We start from the raw sequence: 27,117 nt of genomic DNA, 5'->3' as shown, positions 1-27,117 counted from the left end.
GTACAGAAATAGAAAGGTCTCCAGAATGTATTTAGTGAAAAAAGGAAAGTGCAGAATACTGGAGTACTGCACAGCCACTGGATGAAAGGGAAGGAGAAAAAAATCTGCGGTGTATTGATCATTGCTTACATTTGTATAAAGCAGGGGATCTCAAACTTAACCGTGCCTCAGAACCACCACCCAGAGGGCCTTTTATTTTTATTTTTATTTTTTCTAAAAGATTTCATTCATTCATTTGACAGAGAGAGATCTCAGGTAGGCAGAGAGGCAGGCAGAGACAGAGGGGGAAGCAGGCTTCCCACTGAGCAGAGAGCCCAATGCGGGCCTCGATCCCAGGACCCTGGGATCATGGCTCAGGGATCATGACCTGAGCCGAAGGCAGAGGCTTAACCCACTGAGCCACCCAGGTGCCCCCTAGAAGGCCTTTTAAACCATACTTACTTCATCAACATCATCAACTTTGCTTTTATTTGGGGGAGGGTTGTGAAAAGTACCCACTTTCTTGTCCAGAGTGCAACCGCCCGGCTTTCCTGACCCTGGCCGCCCACCAGCCCGATTGGGCCAGGGGGAACAGGCAAGGGACTTCAGACAAAGTCCAGTTAAGTGGCCTCTTTCCTAATCACTCCAGCAAACGTCAGGAGACTCTTTCTTAACCCTCAAGCGGCTGTTGAATGTGAGAAGTTCAAGGCATTGGAAGGAATCATGCAGGAACGGAGGAGTTGGGCCAGTAAAGCCCCTCCTTCATCCCCATCTCCTCTTTCTTTGGGAGGCGACCTGAAGTTCTGAATGAAGGTGGCCTCGGGCCAGGGACAAACCTGGCCCTCCAACAACCCCCATCCCCGCCCCGCCCCCACGAAGGGGGAGGAGCGAAGGCTGCAAGGAAGCCTTCCCCGGGCTTTGTGAGCGCTTGGAATCCAGCTGTCGCCGCCCCTCAGAGCCCCCTGCACCCCAAGGGCTCACATTTCCGGGCCGCCCACGACCCGGATCGCGTCCGTAGCCGCTGCGCCCGCAGAGCCCAGAGCCGACCTGCCCCAGTAGCCCCCCGAAATGCCGGTCGACTTCACCGGGTACTGGAAGATGCTGGCCAACGATAATTTCGAAGAGTACTTGCGCGCGCTCGGTAAGCAGCTGCCCGGGGCACTCGGCCCGTGGCGCCCCGACCAGACCCTCGGGGACCAGCGGTGGGCTCTCTAGAGCCCTCCAGGGCCCGCGGCCCGCCTGCTTCCGCCGGGACCGGCCTCTGCTTCGTGCGCGGGGCAGCGAAAGGACCTGGGCCGCCAGGGTTCCGGCTGGGAGGGTGGGTGTTGTTAGAGCTAATTAGTGGTAAACATCTGATAGCTGGCTCTAGGCGTGGATAACTTCATTAGGAAAGCTGGGTTTAGTTTGCTAGTTTTTGTTTTCAAAGAGTCAGCATAAGGGCAGAAAAGTTTGTTGCAAAAAAAAAAAAGAATAAGAAAGAAAGAAAGAAAAAAAAGACGCAGAACTGGCTGCTCGCTAAGACGGCGCTAAGTGTGCAGGGAACCCCAAAGGTCCTTCTCCTGGGAAGGAGCTGGCTCTTGGGGCCCCTGCTACCCTGGGACAGTTCTCAGAATTTTCCTGCCAACTCTCTGCTTCTCTCTTCCCCGGCACCCCCTGCAGATGTCAATGTGGCCTTGCGCAAAATTGCCAGCTTGCTGAAGCCAGACAAAGAGATCGTGCAGGATGGCGACCACATGATCATTCGAACGCTGAGCACTTTCAGGAACTATATCATGGACTTCCAGGTTGGGAAGGAGTTTGAGGAGGACCTGACGGGCATAGATGACCGCAAATGCATGGTGAGGATTTGCATATGCCTGGGCATCTCCCGCCCAGGGAGCCTGCCCAAAGGCTGGGCTCCTTCATCTGGGAGGGGAGCCAGGGCCCTTATGTTTTAGGGACTAGGGATCTTCACACTGCCAGCCCACAAAGTTGACAGCGCGGACTCATCAAGCACAGGACTCTGTCCAAACAGGAGAGTAATGGTTATGAAAGCCGCAGTTTGTTGAGTCTCTCTTGTGTCCAGGCACTGAGCCAGGTGCTTTCTTTATATATTTGACTTCACCTAATCTTCACAACAATCTGTGAGGAGGGTTGAGTATGCCCATTTTACAGATGAGGAAACAGTCTCAAAGAGATGAGGAGATGAGTAACATGCCCAGAATAGCAAAGCCAGGGAGGAGCTGGGCTGGAATTCCCCACAAGTCTGTGCCTCTGTTGGCCTCTGGCTGTACTGTGGCCTGAGGGAGGAAGGAAAGAAGAAACACAGGGAACTCTTTTCAAGTGTAAAACGTTCCCTATGATCTAGCATGAAGCCACCCTAGGAAGCAGGGGACATCATGATCCCCTGGAAGCTTCCGATCTGCCCCACCTCGTCCCCAAACCGAGATCTGGCTCCTAGCTGTCCCCTTCCCTGCCCTGTCCTCCACTGCTGGCTGAGCTTCCTTTGAACTTTGCAGCCAGCCCCTACTAGTGGGTCAGTGCCACTGCAGCCCAGACTAGAGGAAGCCTTGGTGCAGGAGGGGGAGGGAAGGGAGCAGCACATCCCCCAGGATGGGAAGCTGATGACCTGGAGACCCCAATTAGCATTTCCACAGCAAACTCTGGAAGGCCAGCCTCAAGTCTCCATCAACATTCTTGGGTCACTGAGAGGTCAGGGTGCTCCCGGAATCCCTTTCCCGGGTCCGAAGCTAGCGTATGCTCATCCCCAGGCAGCTGCCTTGCTTATTGAGGAGATACTCCCCCTCCTTCTCCCCTCCCCCTCTGGCCATTTACTGAAGGTCTGTTGTGTGTCCTACAATGTGCCTGTTATTTTACACACTGCCCAGTGAGGGAGAGATTCGTGACCCCATAATATGCAATGGCCAAGGCTCTGGGAGGGGAAGAGATTTGTAAGAGATGGGATTTGAACCTTTGGATGGGAAGCCCACCCTCCTGTCTTCTGCCAGGCACCTCTCTGCTGGTCGCCTCTGCAGAAACCAGGTGGTAGAGGTTCACTGGGACTGTGGCTAAAGAGGTGCCAGTGTGTGAGGATTAGGAGCCCCAGGCCTGGACTCCTCATCCCCCCTTGTTAATTCATCTGACAGTAGTCAGGAGTCAGTGTCTGAGTCTGCTGTTTGGAATGATGGCAGAAGAGGGGGTAGCCAGCATGGAGCATCTTTGGAGAGGCCAATATTATTGTATGAACATGTCAGCTTGTGCCTTTAAAGGACCTAAGGCCCCTGAATCCCCATAGGGGCTCCCAGAGGGAAAGGAGACCAGCAGACAGCATCCGCCTTGGCGAGGTGGGGCTCTGCCTTTCAGATCACTGCCCAACATCTTCTTCCTGGCTGGCTGCATGAAACTGTGCTGTAAGAAAACTCCTTGTCCACAGCTTACTCTTAGGGGACTCACAGAGCACATCAGACATCTCGATCTGTTCTGGGTCGCTGCAGTCTCTGGAATGTGCTGGCTTATACTTACTTGGCTAATCATCTTCCGTCTTGCACTCCCTGCATCATCCAATAATGTGTGAAACATTCGTTGATCATCTAGTGATACTAGCTGGGGCTTATCAAGGGTTGACTATGCACCATGTCCTGCTACCGTTTTATTTCAGCTCACTATCCACAGAACTGTTTTCAACCCCATTTTACAGATAAGAAAACCAGGGCAGGATTTCTCGCTGTGAAACGTTGGGGAGGTTAAGTGAGTGGCAGAGGGAGGATTTGCATTTTGTCTGTCAGCTCCAGAGTCCCTGCCATTAACCTCCGCCCAGTACCTACCAGGCTAATCGCTGCACTGGGCACAGGGAGACCCAGGGAGATGTTGCAATCCCAGGTGTCCAGGAACTCACAGTTTTGGTGGTGGAGACAGACACACAAACTGTCAGAACACAGTGCGATCAGGGGTGACAAAGGGAAGTACCCAGATGAGGAGATCCCAGAAGGACTTTTGGAGGAGGTGACTTTGACACAAGACAAAAGGGGTGGAAGGGGGGGTTTCAGACACAAAGGAAGGAGCACATGGCTACCTTCTTTTCTCAGCCCAGCAGAAGGACATTAGGACAATCCAGGTGACCAGATCAGAGAGCCCAGCTGCAGGCCAAACCAGATGGGATTGTAGGATTCGTGTCACCTTTGTGGTCGCAGGACTGAGGACAGCCCTCTCTCAATTATACAGGCACTCACTTACCTCGCTGTTGCTGTTGGGGGATTGGACAGCCCCTCTGCTCCAGCCTGCCCATGGCCCTTCGCATCGCAGAGAAGCCCTTCTTCTCTGAGCTGCCAGCTGGATGGAGGCCTACAGGGAAGAGCATGGCCAGCAGTGGGTGTAGGATAATAGAATTACAGCTACTGTCCTGCTCGAGGCTTGCAAAGTCTGAGGAGCCACCTGCCAAGGGGCCACATTGGCTGAGGTCTCTAAGGCCCGTGTGTGTCTGGGGCAAGGCACCAGTTCGCCAAAGCGAACTTTCACCACGGCCCCTTCTGCTCCACATGCTCTGCACCCACCAGCCAGGAGCAGTGGCCAGGAGGAGGCCAATCTGTTCTCAGCACCAAGTTGGCTTCATTCTAAGCTTCCTTCCCAGAACATGACAAGGGTCTCATTTCTCACCTAAGGTCATGTGTTCATCTGTTTTCAGCCCTTTTTTGGTCCCACAAACATGTCATGGTGCTTATACTGTCTTTGCAGCCTCTGTGTTACTGAGATGAATTGCACAGGATTCCTGACCTGGAGCTCAGTGCAGGGGGGAGGCCAGTCACAGGGTGACTGCTGTGTGGATCGGGGCAGGACAGCCAGAGGAGGACCCCCTACTGGATCTGGGAGGTCAGGGAACTTTCCCACAGGAAGTAGTCTGAACTGTGGCTTAAAGGATAGGCAGGAAACAGCCAGGCAAACAGAAAGGGACAAGAGGAAGGTCAAGGCCAAGAGAACAGCAGTAGGTAAATGCAATTTCAGACCTGTCCCACCCCAGGCTCTGGGTTCAGCCCTGCAGACCCAGGGGCACCTGCCCGGGGAGGAGACAGGGGCATCCTCAGGCCATTTTCTTCAGTGATGGAGGCACAGTGGGCTGAGGAGCACAGTGTAAAGGGGTGAGGAAGCAGCAGTCATCGAAGTTGTCCAACTGAGGGGGGCCTTGAAAGCCCACCAAGAATTAGGGCAGATGTGGAGAAGGGAAAAGAGTGTTCCAGGCCAAGGGAACCATAGGCGCAAAGGCCCAGCAGTCAGAAGAGGCCTGGTTGGGAGAGGATTTCGGAGGTGAGGGAGGGGCAGTCCACAAAGACTGGAGTGCAGGGTGTGGCTGGGGAAGATAGGAGTGACGAGGACCCGTTTGGGAGCCTAGATGCAGCTCCACTGGCTGCAGGGACCTCTTGCTGGGAGCTTTGCAGTCACACTGACATCCTTCCCCGAAGGGCCCCGGGGCTTGCTGGCTCAGTGACCTCTGATTCTGCCTCCTTATGTGGGAACATTATCTGTGCTCTAGGACTGCAGCCAAGGGCTGAAATCTGGCCTGCAGATGTGTTTTGTTTGGCCTGCACAATGTTTGAAAAATTTCAGAGCCAGTTGCCAATCATTGCCAAAGATTGTGAGCTTTCATATTTCTGGCCATTCTTACCAACAAAATCAAGATTGCTGAAAACACCGGGTGCCCATTTCTTCCACCCTGGTTGCTGTGTGAACCCCCAGGACACTGTCACATTGCTCCCTTTAGATGGGATGTTCTCCCGCTTACCCAACCCCATTACCTGAAGTCAGGGATCAAGCAGCCAGATGTCTTTGTTTGCCCTGTGGGTTCCTTAGAGCTGCGGTTCCCTAAGCGGAGACCAGCAGCAGCAGCAGCACAAGAACTAGGTAGAGACACAGATTCTCCTGCCACAGCCCTGGCCTCCTGAATCAGACCTGCAGGGAGTGGGGCCAGTGGTCTGGGGTTCAGTAAGTGCGGCCCACGGCTCTGATGCTACTAAAGCTTGAGAACCATGGCTCTGAAGGAGGGAAGCATCTCTGTGTGCCTGCATCTCCATAGACAGTGGGACAACTAGAATGACAGCTGCAGAGGGCCGTGTGCCACTGGCTGGTTGGGTCCAGCCATCTGAGCCCCGTGCACATTGCCATCTGTGCCCAGAGCCACTGGGAATGGCTCTCCGGTCTCTTCCCAGGCGGAGGGCTGGAGGACGTGGGTCTGTGTGGCCAGGGATCACTCAGCTCACATTTCCCGGTCTGTTCTAGTAAGGTTTGACCTGCAAGCCGCAGGGGCTGTCATTGTGGTGGGGATGTGTAAAGATCTGGGTGTGGCTTCGCTCCCCGCTGCCTCCTGCATGCCTTTATTCACAAAGAGGAAACCTCAGGCCAATATCATGTATGAAATCTAGCCCATGGAGCTTTGGCAGGGTGGGGGAGCTTGAATGAGGAAGGTGCTCCTCAACTTCAGATATCGTCCAGCTCCTGGGCCAGGGAATCCCTTGGAATGAGGAATGATGGAGTTCTTTGTTTTCAGCGCTTCCAGCAGGAGCCGCATTTGTGGTGGAAGGAAGCCTCAGTCAGGAATCCCAGCAGTGAGCCCCACTCCACGCAGTGGTGGCAGAAGGGCCATTTGTCATCCCACCATGGACACTGGGTCAGCTTGTCCCTGGAGGGGGCACCTTTGTTCACGTGGGAGCCTGGTCCCTCCTCCCTGGGCTGCAGCTTCTCCTTCATATCCAGCTATGAACTCAGGATGACCCCTTCCGCAGAGCCTCCCTTCCGCTTTCCCAGCCCTCCGCCCCTCTGTTGCTTTCTTTGTTTTTATTGTAAAAGGAGAGAAAGAATTCAAATAGCCCAGGAGACAGTGGACTGCAAAGGAAAGGGCCCCTTCCCCCCCTTGGCCTCATTCCCACTCCCCAGAGGTTATCACTGCTACTGTTTCTATGGATCTGCTGGAAATCTTCCTCAAATATAGAAGCTATCTATTGAACAATTAAAAAAAAAAAAAAAAGGAGAGAAAGAAATCCACTCCTTGACGCATTGTTTTCTCACTCATGCTACTTCTTGTGAACCTTTCCATATCAGTGTTGGTAGGTCTCCTGAATTCTCTCTCTTCTAACCGTGTGTTTCCTTCCCTTCCCACCCTGACTTCCTTCCTTCCATCCACCCATCCGTGCCCCATCCCCCCATGCATCCATCTAATTATAGATGGTAATGCATGAAATCCACCAAATTGCTGTTAACACTTTGGTTTTAACTCTTGCCAGCTTTCTGATCCTGTTCTTGACTCATTAATGAATTTTTTTCTGGTTCGTATTTAAAAAAAAAACAAAACAAAAACATGATGCGGGTGGCAGAATTGACTCCCTGGGCCACCGAGCTGTGAGTGCCCTCAGATTTGGAGGGCCGCAGGTCAGGCCCCCAGCTCTCAGCTGGGTCTTTTCCAGAATGGAAACACGGAGTCTCTTTCAAGTCTTAGCTAAAGTTCCCCGACCTTTGAAATTGGTGTCAGCAGCATGCTTTTGAGGATTACAAAAAGAAGAATTAAAGCAACCCATATAAAATGCACAAAGTAGCTTTCAAGAATCACATCGTTGTGTTAGGTTTTGTTTTTTGTTAGGCAGGAACAAAGGAAAATAACATGCTCTAAATCCTTACCAAGCACCAGGCCTGCACCAAGTGATTTTAACAATTTGCCTCTTTTGATCTCCACAACAAATGCTGTTTTGTAAGTGTCCTTGTGCCCATTTTGCAGATGAAACTCTAAGGCTCAGAGAGGTCAGACCACCCAGCCAGCTGGTGGCAAAGGAAGGACTCTAACTGGTCTATTTCTGAAGTTTTCTATTACAAGGTCTCCCCCGGAGCTCTGCAGAGGGCCAGCACCTCAGTTCCCTGTTGTGAGCCCAGCGCCGCCTGGAGGCGAGCACAGAGTACTGACAAGGCCTGCTGTGTGGAGAGGAGTACTGTGATGAGAGTCTGGGTTTAATCCTCCCCAGTGACCTACCTAACTGACAGTGACCTTAAATGATTGGATACACTGCTTCTGTCCTCCCACCTGTGAAACGGGCATAGTGATTGTTGCTCTGTCTGTCTCTCAAGGCAAGTTCTGAGAACTATAGAGATAGTCCGGGGGACAGTGTCTTGTGAAGCCACGACACTGTGCAAAAAGGGGCCAAAACCCTTCTGATGCCCTAGACTGGGGGCAAAGTAATCACTCACAATGACCAGGTGGCAGTTGGGGCAGCTACTGCTGTTGTTTTTCTGACCAACATAGCTCCCCACCCACCCACTGAAGCACCTCCTATTTTGTTGGGAGTTACACCCTCACTCACCTTGTGGGGTCAGGAGGAGCTGCCAGTCACGTACACTCTCTCGTAGGATGAGACCCCACACCAGGATGATGACAGTGTCCCATGACTTGTCACATGACTGTACATGTGACCTAATCTCACCCTTTCCTGGGATTTAATTTAGGGACCCTGGCAGAGAGCTGTGTTCTAGTCCCCTGAAGTTCATCAGCTGGCGGGATGTTAAGTGCCGTGCCATCGCCCATAGCTGCCTGGAGAAATCCAGCAGAAGGGAAAGAGAAGGAGACCAGCAGAGAAGCAGAAATGAGCGAGAGAGAAACTGCGATGCTGGGGGTATGCTGGAGCCCCTGCCACTAGCTCATCTCCAAGACTTCCCATGTGCTTGAGCCAGCCAGGCCATTCCTTTTCCTTCGCCTTCAGCTATTCGAACTACTTTCACTTGCATCTAAAAACATTTTCAGATCTTCGGAGTCCACGGATCATGGTTAAGAACCACATCAATAGCCAGAGCCATAGTTCCCAAACTTGAGCTGCCCACCCCCCTAGGTTTCCAATTCCGAAGGTCTGGAGTGGACCCAAGAACGGGTTTTTCTATTGAGTTTCCAGATGATGCTGATGCTGCTGGTTCAAAGACCATGCTTTTGATAACTACTAGGAAAGAAAAATGAAGAAGTGGGCTGGCCTGTGCCCAGGATCCTGTGATGTGCTGGTCATGACTCAGAGTAGTAAGCCCATGCCGGGGCTCTTGGGTGCCTGGTTCTGAGGGGCCGAATGAGAGCAGAGAGATGCGGTCGAGTCCCTGTGGATGGAGTCTTCCTGGGGATGCCAAACTCGCAGCAGCCCACAGTGTTCTGCAACGGAGCTTTAAGTAGATGACACCAGCGGTGTGTGCAGTGTGCCCAGCAGGCGCCAATAGTGTGTGGGCAAGTATGGAGTTACGACGAAGCACTGAGGAGTTCTGGCTTTGAGATGAACCTGGATTTGAGTCTTGGGTCCAGCTTCCAGCTGTGTTTCCTCATCTGTAAAAATGAGCCGGGGTAGCAGCACGGATGGGATTGGTGTGAAAATTCAGTGTGGTGGTGAATTATATCCTCTTTCTATTGCTGTGTAACAAACCACTCCAAAACTTAGTGCTCCCACACTCCAAGCAATAGCAGTGGTTTATTTTGTTCATGAATCTGAAATCTGGACAGAGCGCAAAGAGGGTCCTCCTAGCTGGAGGATCCCCGTTCCCTATGGCCCTTCATACTCACTGTCTCCTGGCTGCCTGCGCTTCCTCAGGTCTTGGCTGCTGGGTCCCAGGAATGACAGGGTCAAGAGAACAAGGTGTAAGTAAGGGTGGGACACTGTTGGGATCTCCCTAGCTTCTGAAGTCATATAGCCATATTTTTCTGTATTCTGTTGGTTGAAGCAGTCACAGGGCCTAGAACCAGAAGTGAGTGGGTGGGAAACCCCCTCTACCCTCCTCTCCAGCCCTCTGGAGGCTGTGAGCTGAGGGCTCTCTTCCGGGCCCCTTTGCCCCATGGAAGGCTTCTCTGGTAACTGGCCCCTGCAACTCAGGTCCAGCTGCTGACCTTCCACATGGGCTTGGGGATTTATTCATATTTGACTTGGAGTTGATCGAAAACTCTGACAACAAGCGCTGTGCCCGGTTCACAAAAGCTTCCTCCCTGGGAAGCATTTTTGTAGCTATCTCTATTTTACAGATTGAGTTGTGCTGGAACACTCATGTGTGTGTGTGCGCGTGCATGCACAAACACGCACACACACGCACACACACACTCCACCCCTCATCCTCCAAACAGGAACCCCAGGGCTTTGTCACGCTGCCTGAAATTCCAACATTAAAGCACATTTATTTTGGTTAAATATCCCAAGATTTTTCTAGGTATTTCCTTTTTTTTTTTTAAGATCTTATTTATTTGTCAGAGAGAAAGAGAGCAGAAGCAGAGGGAGAAGCGGGCTCCCAGCTGAGCAAGGGGCCCGATGCAGGACTCGATCCCAGGATTGAGTGGGACCATGACCTGATCTGAAGGCAGATGCTTAACCGATTGAGCCACCCAGGCATCCCTAGGTGTTTCCTTTAATAAGCAAATACCTTAGAATGCTAGTTGTCTTTGATACAGTGGTATTAATGAGTCTGTCCTTTCTTGCCCCTGCCCCCCTTCTTTCCTGGCCTGAGGGTCCAAGAACAGCAGAGGAGATTCTGGGGAAGAGCTATATAAACCAGATGGACACAGAAGGTGTGAGGGCAGGGGTAAAGGAGAAGCCAGGCTGCAAAACCCACCTTGACCAGCCTTAACAACACAAGTGGCTCTGCCTTTAGAAAATGAGGGGGAAGAAATCCCGTATGGCAGTGCACACTGAGTCAGAAAAGTCTTCTTGCTCTTTGGCTCAGATATCCCACTTCTGTGATTATATTCCAGGAAAATCATTCAAAAGAGGGGGAAAAAAGCTGCATCTGTTTGTACGAAGGTATTTGTTTGTAGCTGTCTGATAATTATCCTCACCAGCCCACACAGAAGCACAAGCCACCCTCCAGGGGCTTCCAAGTGGGAGGCTCTGCCCTAGCACTTTACATGTATGATATAACTCCCCAGTAATCCTGGAGAAGAGGTGCTACTCTCATTTTACAGAGGGGACCCTCAGGTCCCACCCAGGGTCACACTGCTGGTTAACCATAGCCCTGGGATTCAACTTCACATCTCTCTGACCCCTGACCCTGTGTGGTTGACAGAGCTGGCTGCCTCCTGCCCATGTGGCTAAGTGCCACATACCTACAGGTGGCCAGAGTGACTGTGGCTTTTTAATTCCGTAGACCACTGCGTAGCCCCGTAAATGATCACTGTGAAGATAAATGAAAAGTGTTTATGGGCAACCTATCAACAAGTTCCGTGGATTCTGCTTCTTAGCCTCTCCTTCCCTTCCCCCATCCCCACAGCTCTGAATGTCTCATGCTGGTAACAATAATAACAATAATAATAAACCCCCTTTACGCTTACTCCTATGCACCAGGCTCAGCACTTTCTATGAATTATTTCTCCCATCCACCATCTTCAGTACTTCCGCCCACCCTTCGCATTCTAAAAAGGGAATCTGATGAGCTCATTCCCTAGCCAAACCCCCAGGGGCTCCCCACCGATGACATGCCAAGTCCTGAGGGGGCTTGGGCTTTCCAGGACATGGCCGTGGTTGTCTCTGCACCTCCATTCCCTGGCTCACTCCTTATCCTCACCCCTCCCCACCACCACCACGTGCAGGTGCCTTCGCTTGCCATCCTTCTTTCATCTCTCCACTCACTTGAGATAAGTCCCCTGCTGAATAAATACCATTGGTCAAGACCAACTCAACTGTTCCCCCATCCCAGCTCATCCTTTCCTTTTGCTTCACTGTCCCGCTCTGCAGCTATTGTCCCCAGGGTACCTGGGACACTTGTTCATGCATTTGAGATGCTAGACAGGGGGGCCCATACTTTGCATGTCCAGTGCCTAGAGGCTCCAGTGTGTTTGTCAAATGGGTGTTAAGTAAAAATAGCAGGACCTCAAACAATGTAAATGGTAGATCTTACCACTACAGAATCCATTTGCCATTTAACAATAATGCTTATTGGGTGTTTCCCATGTGCGAGGAATTCTAGGCCCTTTCCATGCACAAATCCTTTCAATCCTCACAATTCCTTAAGGAAGATGCCTGAATTCTTCCTATATTGTATGTGAAATGAATGAAAGGCAGAACAGGTGTCACCTCTGGTGATACCTGATGAGGTAGCTGGTGGAGCCCGCTTTGGGATCCTGGCAGTCTGACTCCAGATTGTTACCAGAGAGGGTTGGGGTCCTTGTTATGTTCACAGTCCCAGCTCTGGAAGAATTTCTCTGGGAGGCTTTTGAAATCTCCAATGCAGTGACCCCCCTGAAGTAGTGCTGTCATGGGATGGAACTGTCAGGGGCAGAGGAGCAGGGTCTGCTCTGGCTCTCGTTCTCCCCCATGGTGGAGGCTGGCCATGGCTGGACGCCCTCTGAGGCAGGCCTGAGAGGTGGGGCTGAGTCATAACTGGTTTAGCTCTGGAGCCAGACTGTTGTCTTTGGAGTCCCATCTATGCCACCTACAAACTGGGTGGCCTTAAACGAGTTATTTCACCTCTCCTTGCCTTGACTTGTCTGTGAAATTGGGGATAATTATAAAATCAGGAGTACCTACTACTTCATAGTGAGGGTTAGAGGCAGGAAAGCCTGCGATCGTCTAGTCCAAGAGTAGGAGCCAAGGGCAGGGCCCTCTCCACAGCCAGAGAGAACATGCCACAGTTCCACAGTCCCACAGTCCCACACGAGCCCTGAGACCTTCTCCGGCCCCATTTCTCTCCTCGCCATCTAGAATGCTGGCCTCACAGGGCCTTGACACTTGTTTGATGAACACATTGGAGCCCTCTGTGGTAGGCACTGGACATGCAAATTGTGGGCTCCCCTGTCTAGCATATCAAATGCAAGGCCAGCCGCAGAACGAACTATGGCTCACTGAAGTATTTTCTGTGTCTAGCACTGAAATAGGTCTTTGCAGCCCCTTGTGTCATTTTGTCCCCATGGTTCTTGCTCTGGGGCAGGGCTTACCGGCCCCGCTGTGCAGGTGAGACCATGATGGCTCAGAAGGTGGAGTACAGTGCTCAGGGTCTCCCTGCTGGAAAGAAGCAGGGATGGATTGGGACTCAGGCCTGGATCTCTCCAAGGCTGTCACACAATCCTGTGGTGGGGCCAGCTCCAGCCCCATAGCCTCCCAGTCACTGATTGGCAGCAAAAGCATCCATGGCTGCAAGCTCATGTGGGAACAGTGGGCAGGGGGTAGATCTGGAGTTGGGCCAAAGTGGGTTGAAACCATGATTCATACTCTTCCTGGCTTGTGTGACCCTGGGCGTGATGACTAAGTTCTCCAGGACTCAGAAGCACACAATGGCTAACACGTTTCTCTAAGGCTAATCTACAAAAGAATAAACAGCTACATTGCCTGGGATATTTTGTCTACCAAAAAAAAAAAAAAAAAAAAAAAAAAAATCTGATCATTGCCCGAAAAATTGTAAGACTGCCCTAGAATGTTTTCTGCTGTTGGTTCATTCATTCATTGGTAATATGCATTTTCTCCGCATAGATCCCCAGGTGGGGTTGGTATCCTGAAGTGAATAAAAAGATCCCAGACCCCAAAGAGCTCTCGGTTCAGAGACCCTGACCTGCTGGCGACTCCTCCTCGGTTACTGAGCTAGCATCTCTTATCTTGTGGGAGCCGCTTGTTTCTGTTTGCCTTGAAAGATAAAAAGTAGAAGAAAAAAAGGAAAAGAAAGATAAAAAGAAGGAGCCAGAGGCTCTTGTGAAAAGGATGAGGCTGTGGTGGACTCTGCCCTGCAAAGCCCCTCCGAGCTGTCTGGGGCAGGATGGCTCCTCCCTTACTCCCCACCCCCTCTACCCCCACCCCCCACTGCCAGGGTGGAATTGATAATAAGCTGACTCCTCACCCCCAGCTCCAGTAGCAGGCCAACTCTGCCTGCAAACATCCGGATTGCCCATTGCTCCAGGCCTGGCTGGTTGGAGCCACAAAGACGGAAAGTGCAGGAAAAGAGAGGCTGAATCATCTCTCCCCAGGAAATTCTGGAGTTAGAGGTAAAGGGTCAGACTCCATGGGGAGGGTCATGCCGAGAGAGTCCCGCTGGGCAGAGCTCATTGAGAAGCCTCCCACATGCAGCCCTTGCCTCCCTGCATCTGTCCAGGCTGCTACCTGGGATACCCCCATTCCTCTTTTCCAATTTCTCCTTCTTAACCTTACTCTCATGGTGTTTTCTGGTGTCAGTTCTAGCTTTACTTCCAGCATCAATTACCTCCTCCAGGAAGCCTCCCCTGATGGACCTCTGTCCCTATATCAGAGACTGATGAGATGCCTTCCCCCTTCCACAACTACCATCACCTACTTCTACCCAGCGCTTGCCATTCTACTGAAATTCTCTGCTTGTCTTCTTTCATAGTCTGTGTGTTCTTGAGAGTAGGGTCCTCGCCTCACTGCCTCTGTTTCCAGCACCCGAGACTAGTGTGTAGGTGTCGAACCTACAACTGTTGACTGTTTCCTTGCACAGAACCATGCCAGAGAATCCTACTCATTCAAGAATCGGCTGAGATCAGGTAGCTGCAGAGCACAGTAGCCAAGAACATGGACTCTGGAGTCAAGTCTCATCTGCGTACTATATGGTTGGGTGATCTGAAAGCCTCAGTCTCCACATCTGTAAAAAGGGGCAAGTGTAAGTGCTCCAGCAAGATATGACCCATGTTGCGCTTAATACCCTGCCTAGCACGTAGTGAGTATTCAGCCCATGTTGTTAGGGTAATGTTGATGGTGGTGACAATGACAGTGGTGCTCTTCCTTCCACCAGGAAGCCCTCCCTGACCCTCCAGGCTGGGTTGGTACCCACCACATAGCCCAACATGGAACGCCAGTGCAATCAATGCCAGTTTCCATGTCTGCCTTCCCTCCAGCCTGAGCTGCTCCATGGCGTGTGGCTGGGGTCCAGCCCAGCCTTCGGGTCCCTAGATTGGGACACTTGGTACTGGGTCCCTGGATTGACTGAGCACAGTTCCACATGAGCCCTGTGACCTTCCCCAGTCCCATTTCCCTCCTCCCTATCCAGAATATTGGCCTCATAGGGCCTTGAGCTCTCTGAGGGCTTCTTGTTTTAAAATTGATCCTGGGAAATTCCTGGAATGTTTAAGGAATTTAAAAAATGACATGTCAAGGTTAGTCTTAACATTTTAGCGTTTCGTTTGTCCTAAGAATTGTTACCATTTGCTGTTAGCTCCTTCGTGGCATTAGTGTCGCATTCTCTCATGCCCACAAGGGCCTTGTTGTGGCTTTACTGGTTTGAAGTAGTTGCTTTTAACAGCCTTTTGGTCTCTAATTACTCGTTCACATTTTAAGGCCTTATTAATTTCATTTTAATTTGCTTTTAGAGAGAATTGGCTTCTCCCCCAGCCCCCGAATGTGCTGATTTTAGATAATGGCCAGCCTCCTAGAGGTGGATCAGGAGAAGAGTGGGCCCATCGCTCACCTGGCCTTGCCTTGTGGGCAGCAAGTAGACTTCTCTGCCAGAAAGAACTGGATCCAAGTGAACACTCAGCCCATAACCCCTAGGAGACTTAGGCTGGTTGCCTAACGAAGTCTAATACTAAGTCTAATTTTTATCAGAGATAAAGCTTGAAAGTCAAGTGAAACAGAAGTACCTGGCACTCAGCAGGCTCTCCATTACCTTCCCTGACCTTCTCATCTGCTCAGTTATTTAACACAGGCACCAGAGGCTGAGAACCTTCTTTTTGTCCCAGGAATGCTCAATGGGTGATGCACACTTTAAAGTCAACGGATGATGCACACTTTAAAATCAACCAGGAGGAGTGGCCAATTTGCATCTTTTAACGATTCACATCATGTAGAGGAAGTGTCTACTCACTATCTGGTTTTTCAGTCCCCCACCCCTTCCAGAATTTCAAGAGCACAGGCTTTGGGGTCAGACCTGGTTCAGTCCTGGCTCTGGCTTTTGCACATATGGCAGCCTCCCTTCTGATGTGGCTCTGGAGCCTCAGAGACAGTAAGATTCAGTCCCAGCCATATCCGGGAGGTGGGTGCATGAACACAGGGCTTGCTGGAGCTGCGTGGGCAAGTGTGGAGGGGTCCATAATCCATCCTCCCCCGGCTCTTCGGAACGGGTATTTGGGGCATAAGGGCAACCAACCCTTAACAACTGTCACAGATCCCTGGGAGGCAGGTTGAATCCCACTATTTGTAGACCATGCTGGGTCACTGCCAAGAGATGAATCCATTTAGTGGGAATGGTCTGTCACTCCCAGTACAGGTCATCTGCGCAGGACAAGGGGGCCTCAGGACCCCTGGGACGTGCTTCCGAAGGCTGCCTGGTTTTCTGTGTCACTGGTCCCCATGCAGCAGTGCCAGCTGGGTCTTCTAAGTGGTCAGGGGAGCTGGATAATGGCTTTTGAAGTGACAGTTCCTTGTCAATTGGTGATGCAGCTCTGTCTTCATTCATCTGTAGGTACATGTCTTTCTGGGAAAGCTGCTGACAAGGCCAAAGTGTTAGAGGTTATTTGTTTTTAATAGAAAAGTTAGACCGACTTCACTTTACAACCACCACCCTGGACTTAAGCCTTTTTGCAGACCTGCTGGTCTCTGCAGTGAGGATTACTTAGGAAAGGAACTAAAGGGACACCTGGGTGGCTCAATCAGTTCAGCGCCTGCCTCTGGATCAGGTCATGATCCCAGGATCCTGGGATCGAGTCCCGCATCGGGCTCATTGCTCACTGGGGAGCCTGCTCCTCCTTCTGTCTGCAGCTCCCCCTGCTTGTGTACTCTCTCTCTCTCTGAGACAAATAAATAAAATCTTAAAAAAAAAAAAAAAAAAAAGGAAAGGAACTGAAGGTGGCCAGACTCCCACCTTGTCCTTGAAATTATCTGGGCTTCATTTCCAAGGTGGAGTCCGAGAGCCCATGGTGGGAGTGAAGGCAGCACTGCCTATCCTTATCATTGGTACCTTGTCCACCTCAATCCCCACGGGCATCTGCCTTCCCATGCTACTTGGAAAACATCAGGAACATTCTCTTGCCTCAAATTCCCCTGCTAGGCTCTGGTTAAATGGATTAAGCAGTAGCGAGTGGCTGAGCTGGGAAACTGGGTTGAATAACCTCTTAAAGACACTTTCAGACATGCCACTCACAGGGCAAGCAAATCCTTGTCTCAGATGTCCCTGCTCCTGGTCCAGTGAAGGTGGCTGTCTCTTACTGCAGAAGGAAGTCACAGGATGAGTTCTCAGGTGCTGGGGAAGGTTGTTATCAGGGGTTATCCCAAGAAAACAAGGGACCCTTGTTTCTTACCCAGTCTCCTTCCAACATTACTTCTTTCCTTATTTCCCTCATCTCTTCTTAGGTCATCCTCCTCCCCCACCAATTCCCCACCCCTCTTTTCTTAGGACAAATCTGATCCTCTGTGGGAGTGCCTGGTTTATTCCCACAAGACACAAAGCTTAAAGAGAAAAATCTGTGCCCACCAAAAGTGAACATAGGATAGCCAAGTGGGAGAACTAAATCACCATTTTTGGAGCCAGTGGGAAGTTTCCAAATGGATCTTCTCCTGAAACAAAAACCAATTAGGTCTTAGGAACATGGACATCACAGTGCTCTGGGGCGCCCAGCTCAGCAGGCAGCCCCTGCAAGGTCTCCTCTTGGGTCTGGGTCCAAGGCTTCTGGAAGGGAAGGAGCTTCTGAAACATTTAGCCATGATGAATAGCCAATCAATCACTTCCTCACAAACCTCCAACTTCCAATAAAAGCCTTTTAGTTATGGTTCAACTTGGACCAGCAAATCCCCTCCCTATCTAAACTCTGGATGTCTTGATTACTATGACTTAGTGCTGCTTATGCCAGCCCTATGCACTTTATATACTTTTTCTCTCTTGGTTGGTCTCTTGGTTGCCTAATGCTGCATAGCAAAGTACCTCAAACCTAGTAACAGCAAAGGGCAACCATGCATTCCCATGGTTCTCTGTGTTGACTGGCAGTTCTGCATGTAGATAAGGCTCAGCTGGGTGTCTTAGTTCTTGTGCGGTAATCAGGCTTCTCCCATTGGCCTTTTACCCAGTAGAATGGGCTGGCCTTCCTCAAAGCCCAGCAACTTGGTTCCCAAAGGGGAGGGTTCTAAGAGACCAAGCCCCCAGCATCCACGTGCTTATAAAGGTGCTGCTTGCATCATGTCCCATTGGCCAAAACAAGCCACGTGGCCAAGGCCAGGGTCAGTGTGGGAGGGGACTTAACCAGGGTGTGAATATGTGATCCACTGGGGCCACCCACGGAACAGTTGGCCATGATACATAACATAAATCCCTCTCTCGTAGATGAGGGCACTGAAGCTCAGAAGCAACTCCCGTTGCCCAGAGTCGTTCCTCATAGCTAGGTCCCAGGTCTGCTGACTCCAAGCAACGTGCTCGTTGCTGAGAGTACTGGGTCAACCTGATGCAGCTGGAGAGTATACAGTAAGGGGACAGGTACCAGGAACCCAGCATAAATGATGGCTGAGCTTCCGGCCCTCTTTAACTTGGAGGACAGCCTGGCAGTTTTCCTGGTCCGCAGGATGAGTGTCCTCCCTGATGGTTCCACCCAGCAGGTCAGAGCCACGGGGCTATATGGGGGCAAGCAGCACTGGCGGGCATTGGAAACACACTGCAGGCCACAGTCCCAGTTTGTAGCCTCGCAGCGTGGCCCCATATACCCCCCAGCCTTGTTCCTCCCTCTCCTTAAGCCCAGGGCAGCTTTTACAGCACTGGCTTGCTTGTCCTTAGTCACTGTTTGGAATGCCTTCCCACTTAAATAAAAAGAAAAATAGTAGTTTATGTTTCCTGTTAGAACGAGGAGCTCTCCCAAGCACTGCAGCCTCTGGGCTTCCCCTAATCCCAGTGCCAACCATGTTGAGCTGTAAGCACCTCGTACTTCTCTGTCAGCCCTTTCGGACCCATCTCTGGCTCCCAGCACCCACAGCCAACAGTAGCTAGACTGAACCGAAAGGTGTTCTCCTGGGGGCCACTCAGAGTCTCAGCATAATCCCTGCATGTATCTATAGGCTCCAGAGTCTTCTGCAGACATCTCCGGGTGCCCTGCCCTAGGCTGGGAATCATGGGGCATGGAGTCATGCAAGGCTCATGTTCCCTCCCAGATTCTTTCCTTGTTAGCTGGGCAACCCTGAGAAAGTTACTGAACATCTCTGAGCTCGGCCTCAGAGACTATTCTCATCTCTGTTCTGTCTAACTCATCCAACCAAGGTTAGAGTCAATAGGAACTTGAGGTTGAGAAAGTGCGTCCTTTGGAAACTGCCATAGCATTTGCGTGTTAGGGACCCTTCTCATAAAGGGGCCTAATTGTAGGGCTCTAAGAAAGGGTTCTTTACACCCAAAGATCCTTCCACCCACTCCCTATATCCCTCCATCTCTCAGGATGCCTGAAATTCTGCTATCCATCACTCTCTTGGTAAGGTATTTTATTTTTTATATCCAAATGGTCCCCATTAAAAGATTAAAAATGATCTGGAAAGGGTAACGTGTTAGTTCAGGAGCAAAGCCTACTTTACTATTAATGAACATCACTTTCAAGCTTCATGCCCTGACATTGGTGTTGGAAGGTAAACAGGTATGAGCTTTCTGTGGATCAAGCTGGCAATACTTACCAAAAGCCTTAAAAATATGCATATTCTTTAATGCAACAATTCTTCCTCTGTAAATTTATTCTAAGAACATGATGTGTTCAGGGGTGCCTGATGGCTCAGTCGGTTAAACATCCAACTCGATCTCGGCTCAGATCATGATCTCAGGGTTGTGGGATTGAGTACACATGGGGCTCTGTGCTGGGTGTGGATCCTGCTTGGGATTCTTTCTCTCTCTCCTTCACCCTCTGCCCCTCTGGCCTAAAATAAAAAAGAACATGATATATTCAAAACTGTGTATATATAATGGCACAGAATAATAAATAACCCAAATGTCCAAGAATACAGAATGAGCTAAATAATAGTGTGCCCATACAATGAAATACCAGTGGGCTTAGTGAGCCTCCTGGTCCTGTGACCAGTGCAATCACACAGGCCACAATACACAGAAGGGCCCCTCCCTTGGTTTAATGCTCTGCTGTCACCATCTTAAAATTCTGAATCATTTTTTTAAAAAGGAGCCCCTTGTTTTCATTTTGTGCTGGGCCCCGCAAATTATGTAGCCATTTCCTGAATATTATGTAACAATTAAAATACTGCTTATGCAGAATATTTATTGAAGTGGAAAATTGCTTCTATTAAATGAAGAAACTAGGGTACAAAACCATAAATGATGTAATCCTAATTTTTTAAAAACAGAAATATATATGGATTAATAGAACAAAAGACTGGACGTAAATACATCACAATGTTAGGGTAATTATCTCTGAGGAAGCAAGATTACAGGTATTCTTTTTACTGCTGTGCTCTTCTCTGAGCGCTTCTCGCACTTTCCAGCACAGAAGGCATGACTATCCTTATAGACTCTAAAATATTTGGCAGAGGCAGAAGCATGTATATTCTAACTGGGAACCAGCAACCCTGTCCTGGCCTCTGATGAAGCCTGGAGCCCTTAGTATGCAGAGTAGACTTCTGGATAAACACAAAAAGAAGTTCAGTGGATGGGGAAGCCAAGTATTCCACAAGCTCCTTGAAATTGAGGAATGTCAGAGAGCTCCGCCCCCACGTCCCCCCACACAGGCCTCCACAGGTCTGAATGATTCCTGCTCTCAGGGGCTCCACCTGGTGCCCTTGTGCCTGTGCTCCATGGCAGGCCTCATCCCAACAACAGAGAGAGCCGTCATCAGCAGGCCCTGGAGGGAGAGAGGGCTTGGGAGAAGGAGGCTGAGGTCCTCCTACTGGGAGTGCCCCCACTGACTCCATACTCGTTTCCCAGACTTCTTCTCTCCTGAATCTTTATTAGGCTGTTGCTAACTGTCCTGGCTGTCTGAACATGTCCATGAACACAAGGGCCCTAGAACCTTACCTCTGTAAAGCCAAGACCTCTGAGTTAATGGCCCTTCTCTGGGGCCCCGTGTTCCCACCTGTCATAGGAGGAGGGGGCCCGAGGGCATTAACTTCCTTGAGCACTTTGTGCCCTGCCCAGGTGCTGGGCATGCCAAAGGAAGACAGCAGGAGGAGGGAAGCCACAGGCTCAGCCTGTGCCCATGGGAGACTTCGGCGTCTTACTGGAGTGGCAAGGGCTCACTCAGACATACAGGGCTTAAGAGGTCCCTGAGAACTCATGGTCTGGACTGCGACTTTTGTACAGGTGCCAATGGCATGTCCCATCTTTGCAGCTACCCACCTCCCCTTAAACAGCCTTCCCCTACATGGCAGTTCCACCTTATGAGCCTTGCCTCCCCGCTGTGGCAGTTAGGACTCCGTTTGGATTGTTCATTGTGTGGCTCAGGCACCTGCACAGGGCACAAAGTGCTCAGAGAAGATGAGAGGGCTCCAGGGTGGGGAGTGGGGTGGCAGTAAGCACCGGGCAGTAGGAGCTTCCTCCTCGCCGCCCCCCGCCCCCGCCGAGGTTCCCTGGAACCCACCTGAGGAGCATTCCCGAGCATGCCTGATGCTGTCCCATCTCTTCATCTTACAGTGATCCACTGAAAACCCCTCTCTCCCCATGCCTCCTTTCCTCAGCTTCAGTTCCATTCTCCTGTCCTTCAAGGCATTGCCCTCTTGCCTCCTCCTTCCAGAGCTTCCCCTTCTCTGACTCTCATCTGGGATCCCACAGCATCTGGTCTGTAACTCTGGTGACAATGGACACCTCAGAAAGAAGTGTAGTCAAAGTGGGCAGGAGGGTTTTGGAGCCCCACAGATCTGTGTTCTGACCTGACTCTGTCACTGGCCACCTGGGTGAACTTGGCCAGTCCCTTAACCCACTCTGTAAAATAGAGAAGCTAATCCATGCTCCAAACGGAGTCATGAGGATTGAGAGACAGCACAGAGAGCTGGAAGGGCTGCCATTTGTACCTACAAGTGGTTATTTATATCTAAGGTCATTCTTCATGAGATGGAAACATCTTTGAGGGCAGGGCTCAAATCTTATGTGTCCTAAGAACTTGCAAAGGCTGAAACAATAGAAGGAAGGAAGGAAAGAAGGAAGGAAGCGGTGGGGGGGAGGTCTAGGAAGAGGCAGAGCACTCTGAGAAGTTAACCTCACCTGCAAGATATAGGACGCAGCCCTCTCCCTGCCCACCTGGTGTGAGCTCAACTCTCCGAAGCCCCTCCTCCCTTCCAAGCCCCAGTCCCAGCTCTGAGATCCCCACCCTAATGTCCTTTTCTCTTCTAATAAACCCTTTAAGTGAAATTTAGGATGGTTTTTGTAAATTTTAAAACTGATTTGCATACTGTAATAAGAGCACATGGTGGTGGGGCGCCTGGGTGGCTCAGTCATTGGGCAAAGTCATTGGGCATCTATCTGCCTTTGACTCGGGTCATGATATTCAGGTCCTGGAATCGAGCCCTGTGTCCTGGGATTGAGCCCAGCATCAGGCTCCCTGCTTGGTGGGAAGCCTGCTTCTCCCTCTCCCACTCCCCCTGCTTGTGTTCCCTCTCTCACTATGTCTCTCTGTGTCAAATAAATAAAATCTTAAAAAAAAAAAAAAAAGAGCACATGATGGACAGAATTCGGCTGCAAATTTTCTGCAATGAAATTGACTTGAGCGCACCCTGGGTTATCAAGGTTGGGGCTGCCCCCCAGGAGCTGCTTATTCAAAACTGACCACCATATTCTTTTGCTTGGCAGACAACGGTAAGCTGGGATGGGGACAAGCTCGAGTGTGTGCAGAAGGGTGAAAAGGAGGGACGTGGCTGGACCCAGTGGATTGAAGGTGATGAGCTGCACCTGGTAGGTTGCTGGTGTGTGGGGTGGTGTGGGGCAGAGCTGGGCCTGGAAGCTGTCACTGTTGAGGTCCTGTGGACCTTGGAAGAAGGCCTTATAGCTGGGCCTTGGTTCTGCTCTGAAGCTTCTCTTCCAAGGACCAGGAGAAGACACTTGAATGACTTTAAAAACCAAGGGATGTGTTTTCAAGGTCTAGGCTGACTCAGTTGTCCAGCCAGAGGCAGGAGGGGAAGGGATGTCTCTGCCAAGCAGCAGATGTGGAGCTAAGCTCTTCTGCATTCCATATCTCTTTCTGTTCTCTCAGCAGCCCCATGGGCCAGGTACTATTAGGGTTCCTATTCTGGAGATGGGGACACGGAGACTTACATTCAAGTTACACAGCTAGAAACTGGAAGAACTGAAATTTGCTCCCAAACTCTGTGTTCACCATGCCAAGTTGTGGCAGGCTAGAACCAAGGAGAATTCTTTAAGCTTCTCTAAGACCTGATCTCAACACTCTAGGTCAGGGGAGGAGAAGCCTTTCTCCAGTTCAGGTGTGGGCTTCTAGTCTGGGAACTCTAGTCAAAGCCACTTCTCCATCCGCTGTCTGAGAGAAGCATGCACAACTCTAGAGTAAGGGTCTTAGCCCCTGGAGGGCTAAAATAACACATATCCTCTGAAAGGAGACCTCCCATCACTCCTGCACCTTTGGAACTCTTCAATTACCTTCCTTCTGAGTTTAAAAAAAAAAAAAAAAAAACCTGGTCCGGGTGACTTGGGTTCAACCTCTGACTCACTGGGTACCTTTGAAAAAGTGCCTTCCTTCCCTGAGCCTCATCTTCAAAATGCCATCCTGCCACATGGGGGTTCTGCAAAGGCCAGAGTCCCTAAGAGCCCTGGGATGCGTGAGTGCTGGGAGGAGGCACGAGGGCATGGCTTTCAGAGGCAGTTTAGGCTAATGCGGAGAGCCTGGGCTGCAGTGCCTGACCTTGAGCCCGTCTTCTCCCGGGGCCTCTGTTTCCTCAACTGCAGAGCCATGAGGGAAGCCAATGTGATCTCTACTGGCTCTTCCGGCTCAGTAGTTCTGTGGCTTAATGCCCAAAGCTGCAAACTGAGGGCCTCAGGCCTCTTTTATTTGACCATCAGTGAGCTTCAAACTTCTTCGGGCTAGAACCAAGAACAGTTTAAAAATTACAAGATGCCACATAAATATTCAGATTTCCAGCCTCCTTCAAACAAAACAAAACACTTGCAAGGTGTGGTGACACCATGCTGTCATTCCTCCTGGCATCTCCACGGGGGCTGCCCTGTAGGCAGAGCATCTGGGCTGCATGTAGTACCACCTGGGAGCTTTTAATCATAGCAGTTGCAGTGCTCCACCCACTGAGACACTGATACAACTGGTCTAGCCTGGAACCCAGGCATTGTTCAGGCTCCCCGGGTACTCCAACATGTGCCTGAAGCTGGAGTCTCCGTGCTAATTTCCAGTCTTGGCCTGTGACAACCTACTGAGTCCTCTCGGGGTCAAGCCATGTATCTGGGCTTGATTTCTCCCAGGCCTGGGCACAGACTCTGTCCTGCTCAGGACTGAGGTTCTTAAAGCCTTTCAACCCCTTGAGCAGAGTAAGAGGAGGGGAGTCATCAGAGGATCCTGTTGGCCAGTTTTCAGCTACCTTTTTTTCCCAGCCAGCTCTGCCTACGGGGCATAGCAGAGCCCCATCTCCACAGATCCGGTTCACTTGACTTTCCAAGGAATTGGTTAGTTCACACCAACTCTTGAGGAAAAATAATAGACACTGAGTGTTTTCCAAGTTCCTGCCCCTGCACACACTGAGCCCCAAATGTGACCTTGCTCCAGCCAGTGGCAAATGTCTGCTTTTGTTTCAGGAGATGAGAGTGCAGGGAGTGGTCTGCAAGCAAGTATTCAAGAAGGTGCACTGAAGCCTGCAGAGACCTGGATCTGGAGGAATGAGCGGCGTGGACCCTTGGGCCAGGATCCCCTTCTTTGCTCAGCATGGGGCTGAAATGTCCAGCCACCCGTAGGCACCTGTTAGCAGAGGCACTCTCTCGGCTTTGTCTCTTTTCTTTTCCTTAAAACAAAGCTATCCCAATAAAAGTGATTTCTCCTCCAGACATCTGTTTTGAAGAATCTTCCAAACCCCCCTGTGCTCACTTTTTTCCTGGGGCTTCTGAAGCCCGCTTCTCCTGAAGCCAACTTCTCCTGATGCCACCTCTGGGCAGAGGGAGAAATTCATCCACACACCTGCAGATTTAGTCCTGACAGTGCACCTGTAAGCTCTTTCCCCAAGGGTGTGGGCTCAGGGTCAGGATGTGTGACTTCACATTCAGCTCTTCACATATTAAGCACCTACCATGTTACACATCCATTCAGGGCCAAAATATGGTGAGTGCCACAGAAGCAAGAGAAGATACTCTCCCCACCCCCCAAATCCCCCCCGGGCACCTAAAGCCTGGTTAAGGAGATCTGACCAATGGAGATCTCCAGCTCCAGATTGTACACATAGGAGATGGTCTAAAAATTTTTTGTGAATGAGATGGAGCTGGATAGAATTGCAAGCCAAAGCTAGAATGAGGTGAACCTCAATCAAAGGCAATTACCAGTTGGATTTGATTTCAGAGGCATCATGAGCCTATACTTTACCGCCCCCAAAACATTCCCAAATCATCTATGGGCTGCTGTAAAGCCTTCCTTCAACTCTTTTTTTTTTTTTAAGATTTTTTATTTATTTATCTGACAGAGAGAGAGATCACAAGCAGGCAGAGAAGCAGGCAGAGAGAGAGGAGGAAGCAGACTTCCGGCCGAGCAGAGAGCCTGACGCGGGGCTCGATCCCAGGACCCTGAGATCATGACCCGAGCCGAAGGCAGCGGCTTAACCCACTGAGCCACCCAGGCGCCCCAGCCTTCCTTTAACTTATACAGATGAGACATAACTTGCAGATCCCTCTAGAGGGAAAGCCGCCTCGTGTTCACACTAAAGTGTAAATGACAGCTAGTGTGCTTTTGCATAAAGGAACTTAGGGAAACTAAAGGGTGAGTGAGGAGATGAGAGACCAGGATAGGGAAAAAGCACTGGGAAATGGAAGACTTACATCCAGGACCCTTTCAACATCAGTTCTGCTTAGGGTGTGCCCTGCCCCTTGGAAAGCGTACTGGGGTTGGAGTCAGAGGAGTGGAGTTTGAACTCCAGCCCCACCACTCACAGGGCAACACCACAGGTCTCTGAATCTCACTGCTCACATCAGAAAACCACACTAACGATCTAGCTCACCTCCCACCGAGGTGGGCTGTGAAGCTTGGTAACTCCTATACAACTTGGAGACTGCCAGGCACTAGACCAGCGGCTCTCAGACCTGGCTGAAGGTTACAGACCTGCAGAACTTACAGAACTTCCTATACCCAGGCCGCTCCTCACAACCAGTTACAGCAGAGTGTCTCCAGGTAGGACCTAGGCTCCCCATGTGATTTTTTTTTAAGATTTATTTATTTGTCAGAGAGAGAGAGAGAGCACACAAGCAGGGGGAGCAGCAGGCAGAACAGGCAGAGGGAGAAGCAGGCTCCCCGCTGAGCAAGGAGCCCGATGTGGGACTTGATCCCAGGACTCGGGGATCATGACCTGAGCCAAAGGCAACCAACTGAGCCACCCAGGCGCCCCTCCCCATGTGATTCTAATATGCCACTTGAGTTGAGAATCACTGCCTGAGACCACTGTTTCTAACCTGGAGGCATCTGGCAATGTCTGGAGGTATTTGACTTAATAGCTTGGGTGGGGGTTGCTATTTGCATCTACATGCCGCAGGAGCTAGGCAAAACATCCTACAATGCACAGGATGGCCCCCACACCAAAGAATTATCTAGCAAAATATGTCAACGGAGTTGAGAAACCCTGCCTTAGGCACATGTAAGAAATGTTTAATTTTTTTTGTTATCCAGGTCCTGTCCCTGGCCTAGACCAAAGAAATGAAAACCCAGAATTGCCTAAGATTTTAGAGACCTTTTCACCTTTGCCCCGGTTCTGGCCCTGAAAATAGAGCAAAGGTAAAGAGCCTTATAAAGGCTGTTCACTCATTCATCACACAGATGTCTAATGAAGTCCTATTCTGTGCCAACCACTGAGCTAGAGTCATACCTGGTAGGCATCCAGGAATTCCCATCCTGGCCCATCCCAGAGATTAAGACCCCCATCAGATCACCCCCAATACGTGAATACCTGGCCCAACAGTTAGGTCTGGTGGGCACTCCAAGTGTGGCCCCATTAGCGTGAGTGCACCTGTAGGGTAGGAATCATGGCCCAACCCCCACCTTGGGAATCTCTGGTCCCAGGGGGAGACTCAGCCACACTCTGATTGAAGAGCTTGACCACAGGATCTATTTTAACAGGTAGCAGGAGCCAGAGGAGTTGTTGT

The 27,117-nt window shown here is 50.7% G+C and overlaps 1 protein-coding gene across 1 annotated transcript; it reads left to right on the top strand.

Moving 5' to 3' along the window:
- The first annotated feature begins 871 nt into the window (after positions 1 to 871).
- Positions 872 to 24,825, top strand: LOC111155100 (retinol binding protein 1). Its single transcript, XM_022515156.1, has 4 exons — positions 872 to 1,120; positions 1,639 to 1,817; positions 22,618 to 22,719; positions 24,580 to 24,825. The coding sequence occupies exons 1-4, from the start codon at positions 1,048 to 1,050 to the stop codon at positions 24,631 to 24,633; spliced, it is 408 nt and encodes a 135-aa protein (XP_022370864.1). The 5' UTR covers positions 872 to 1,047; the 3' UTR covers positions 24,634 to 24,825.
- Positions 24,826 to 27,117: the final 2,292 nt, after the last annotated feature.

The sequence above is a fragment of the Enhydra lutris genome, unplaced genomic scaffold (assembly GCF_002288905.1).
Source record: "Enhydra lutris kenyoni isolate GAN:26980312 unplaced genomic scaffold, ASM228890v2 scaffoldscaffold39, whole genome shotgun sequence".
NCBI lineage: Eukaryota > Metazoa > Chordata > Mammalia > Carnivora > Mustelidae > Enhydra > Enhydra lutris.
The sequence above is the reverse complement of the archived record's forward strand: the minus strand, read 5'-3'. Positions and strand labels throughout refer to the sequence as shown.

What these genes read in the sequence shown, in the direction of transcription:
- LOC111155100 (XM_022515156.1), top strand. Translation starts at nt 1,048, where the DNA reads ATGCCGGTCGACTTCACCGGGTACTGGAAGATGCTGGCCAACGATAAT. An exon ending in AGAGTACTTGCGCGCGCTCG is followed by an intron (nt 1,121 to 1,638) that starts GTAAGCAGCTGC and finishes CACCCCCTGCAG; the next exon opens with ATGTCAATGTGGCCTTGCGC. An exon ending in TAGATGACCGCAAATGCATG is followed by an intron (nt 1,818 to 22,617) that starts GTGAGGATTTGC and finishes TTTGCTTGGCAG; the next exon opens with ACAACGGTAAGCTGGGATGG.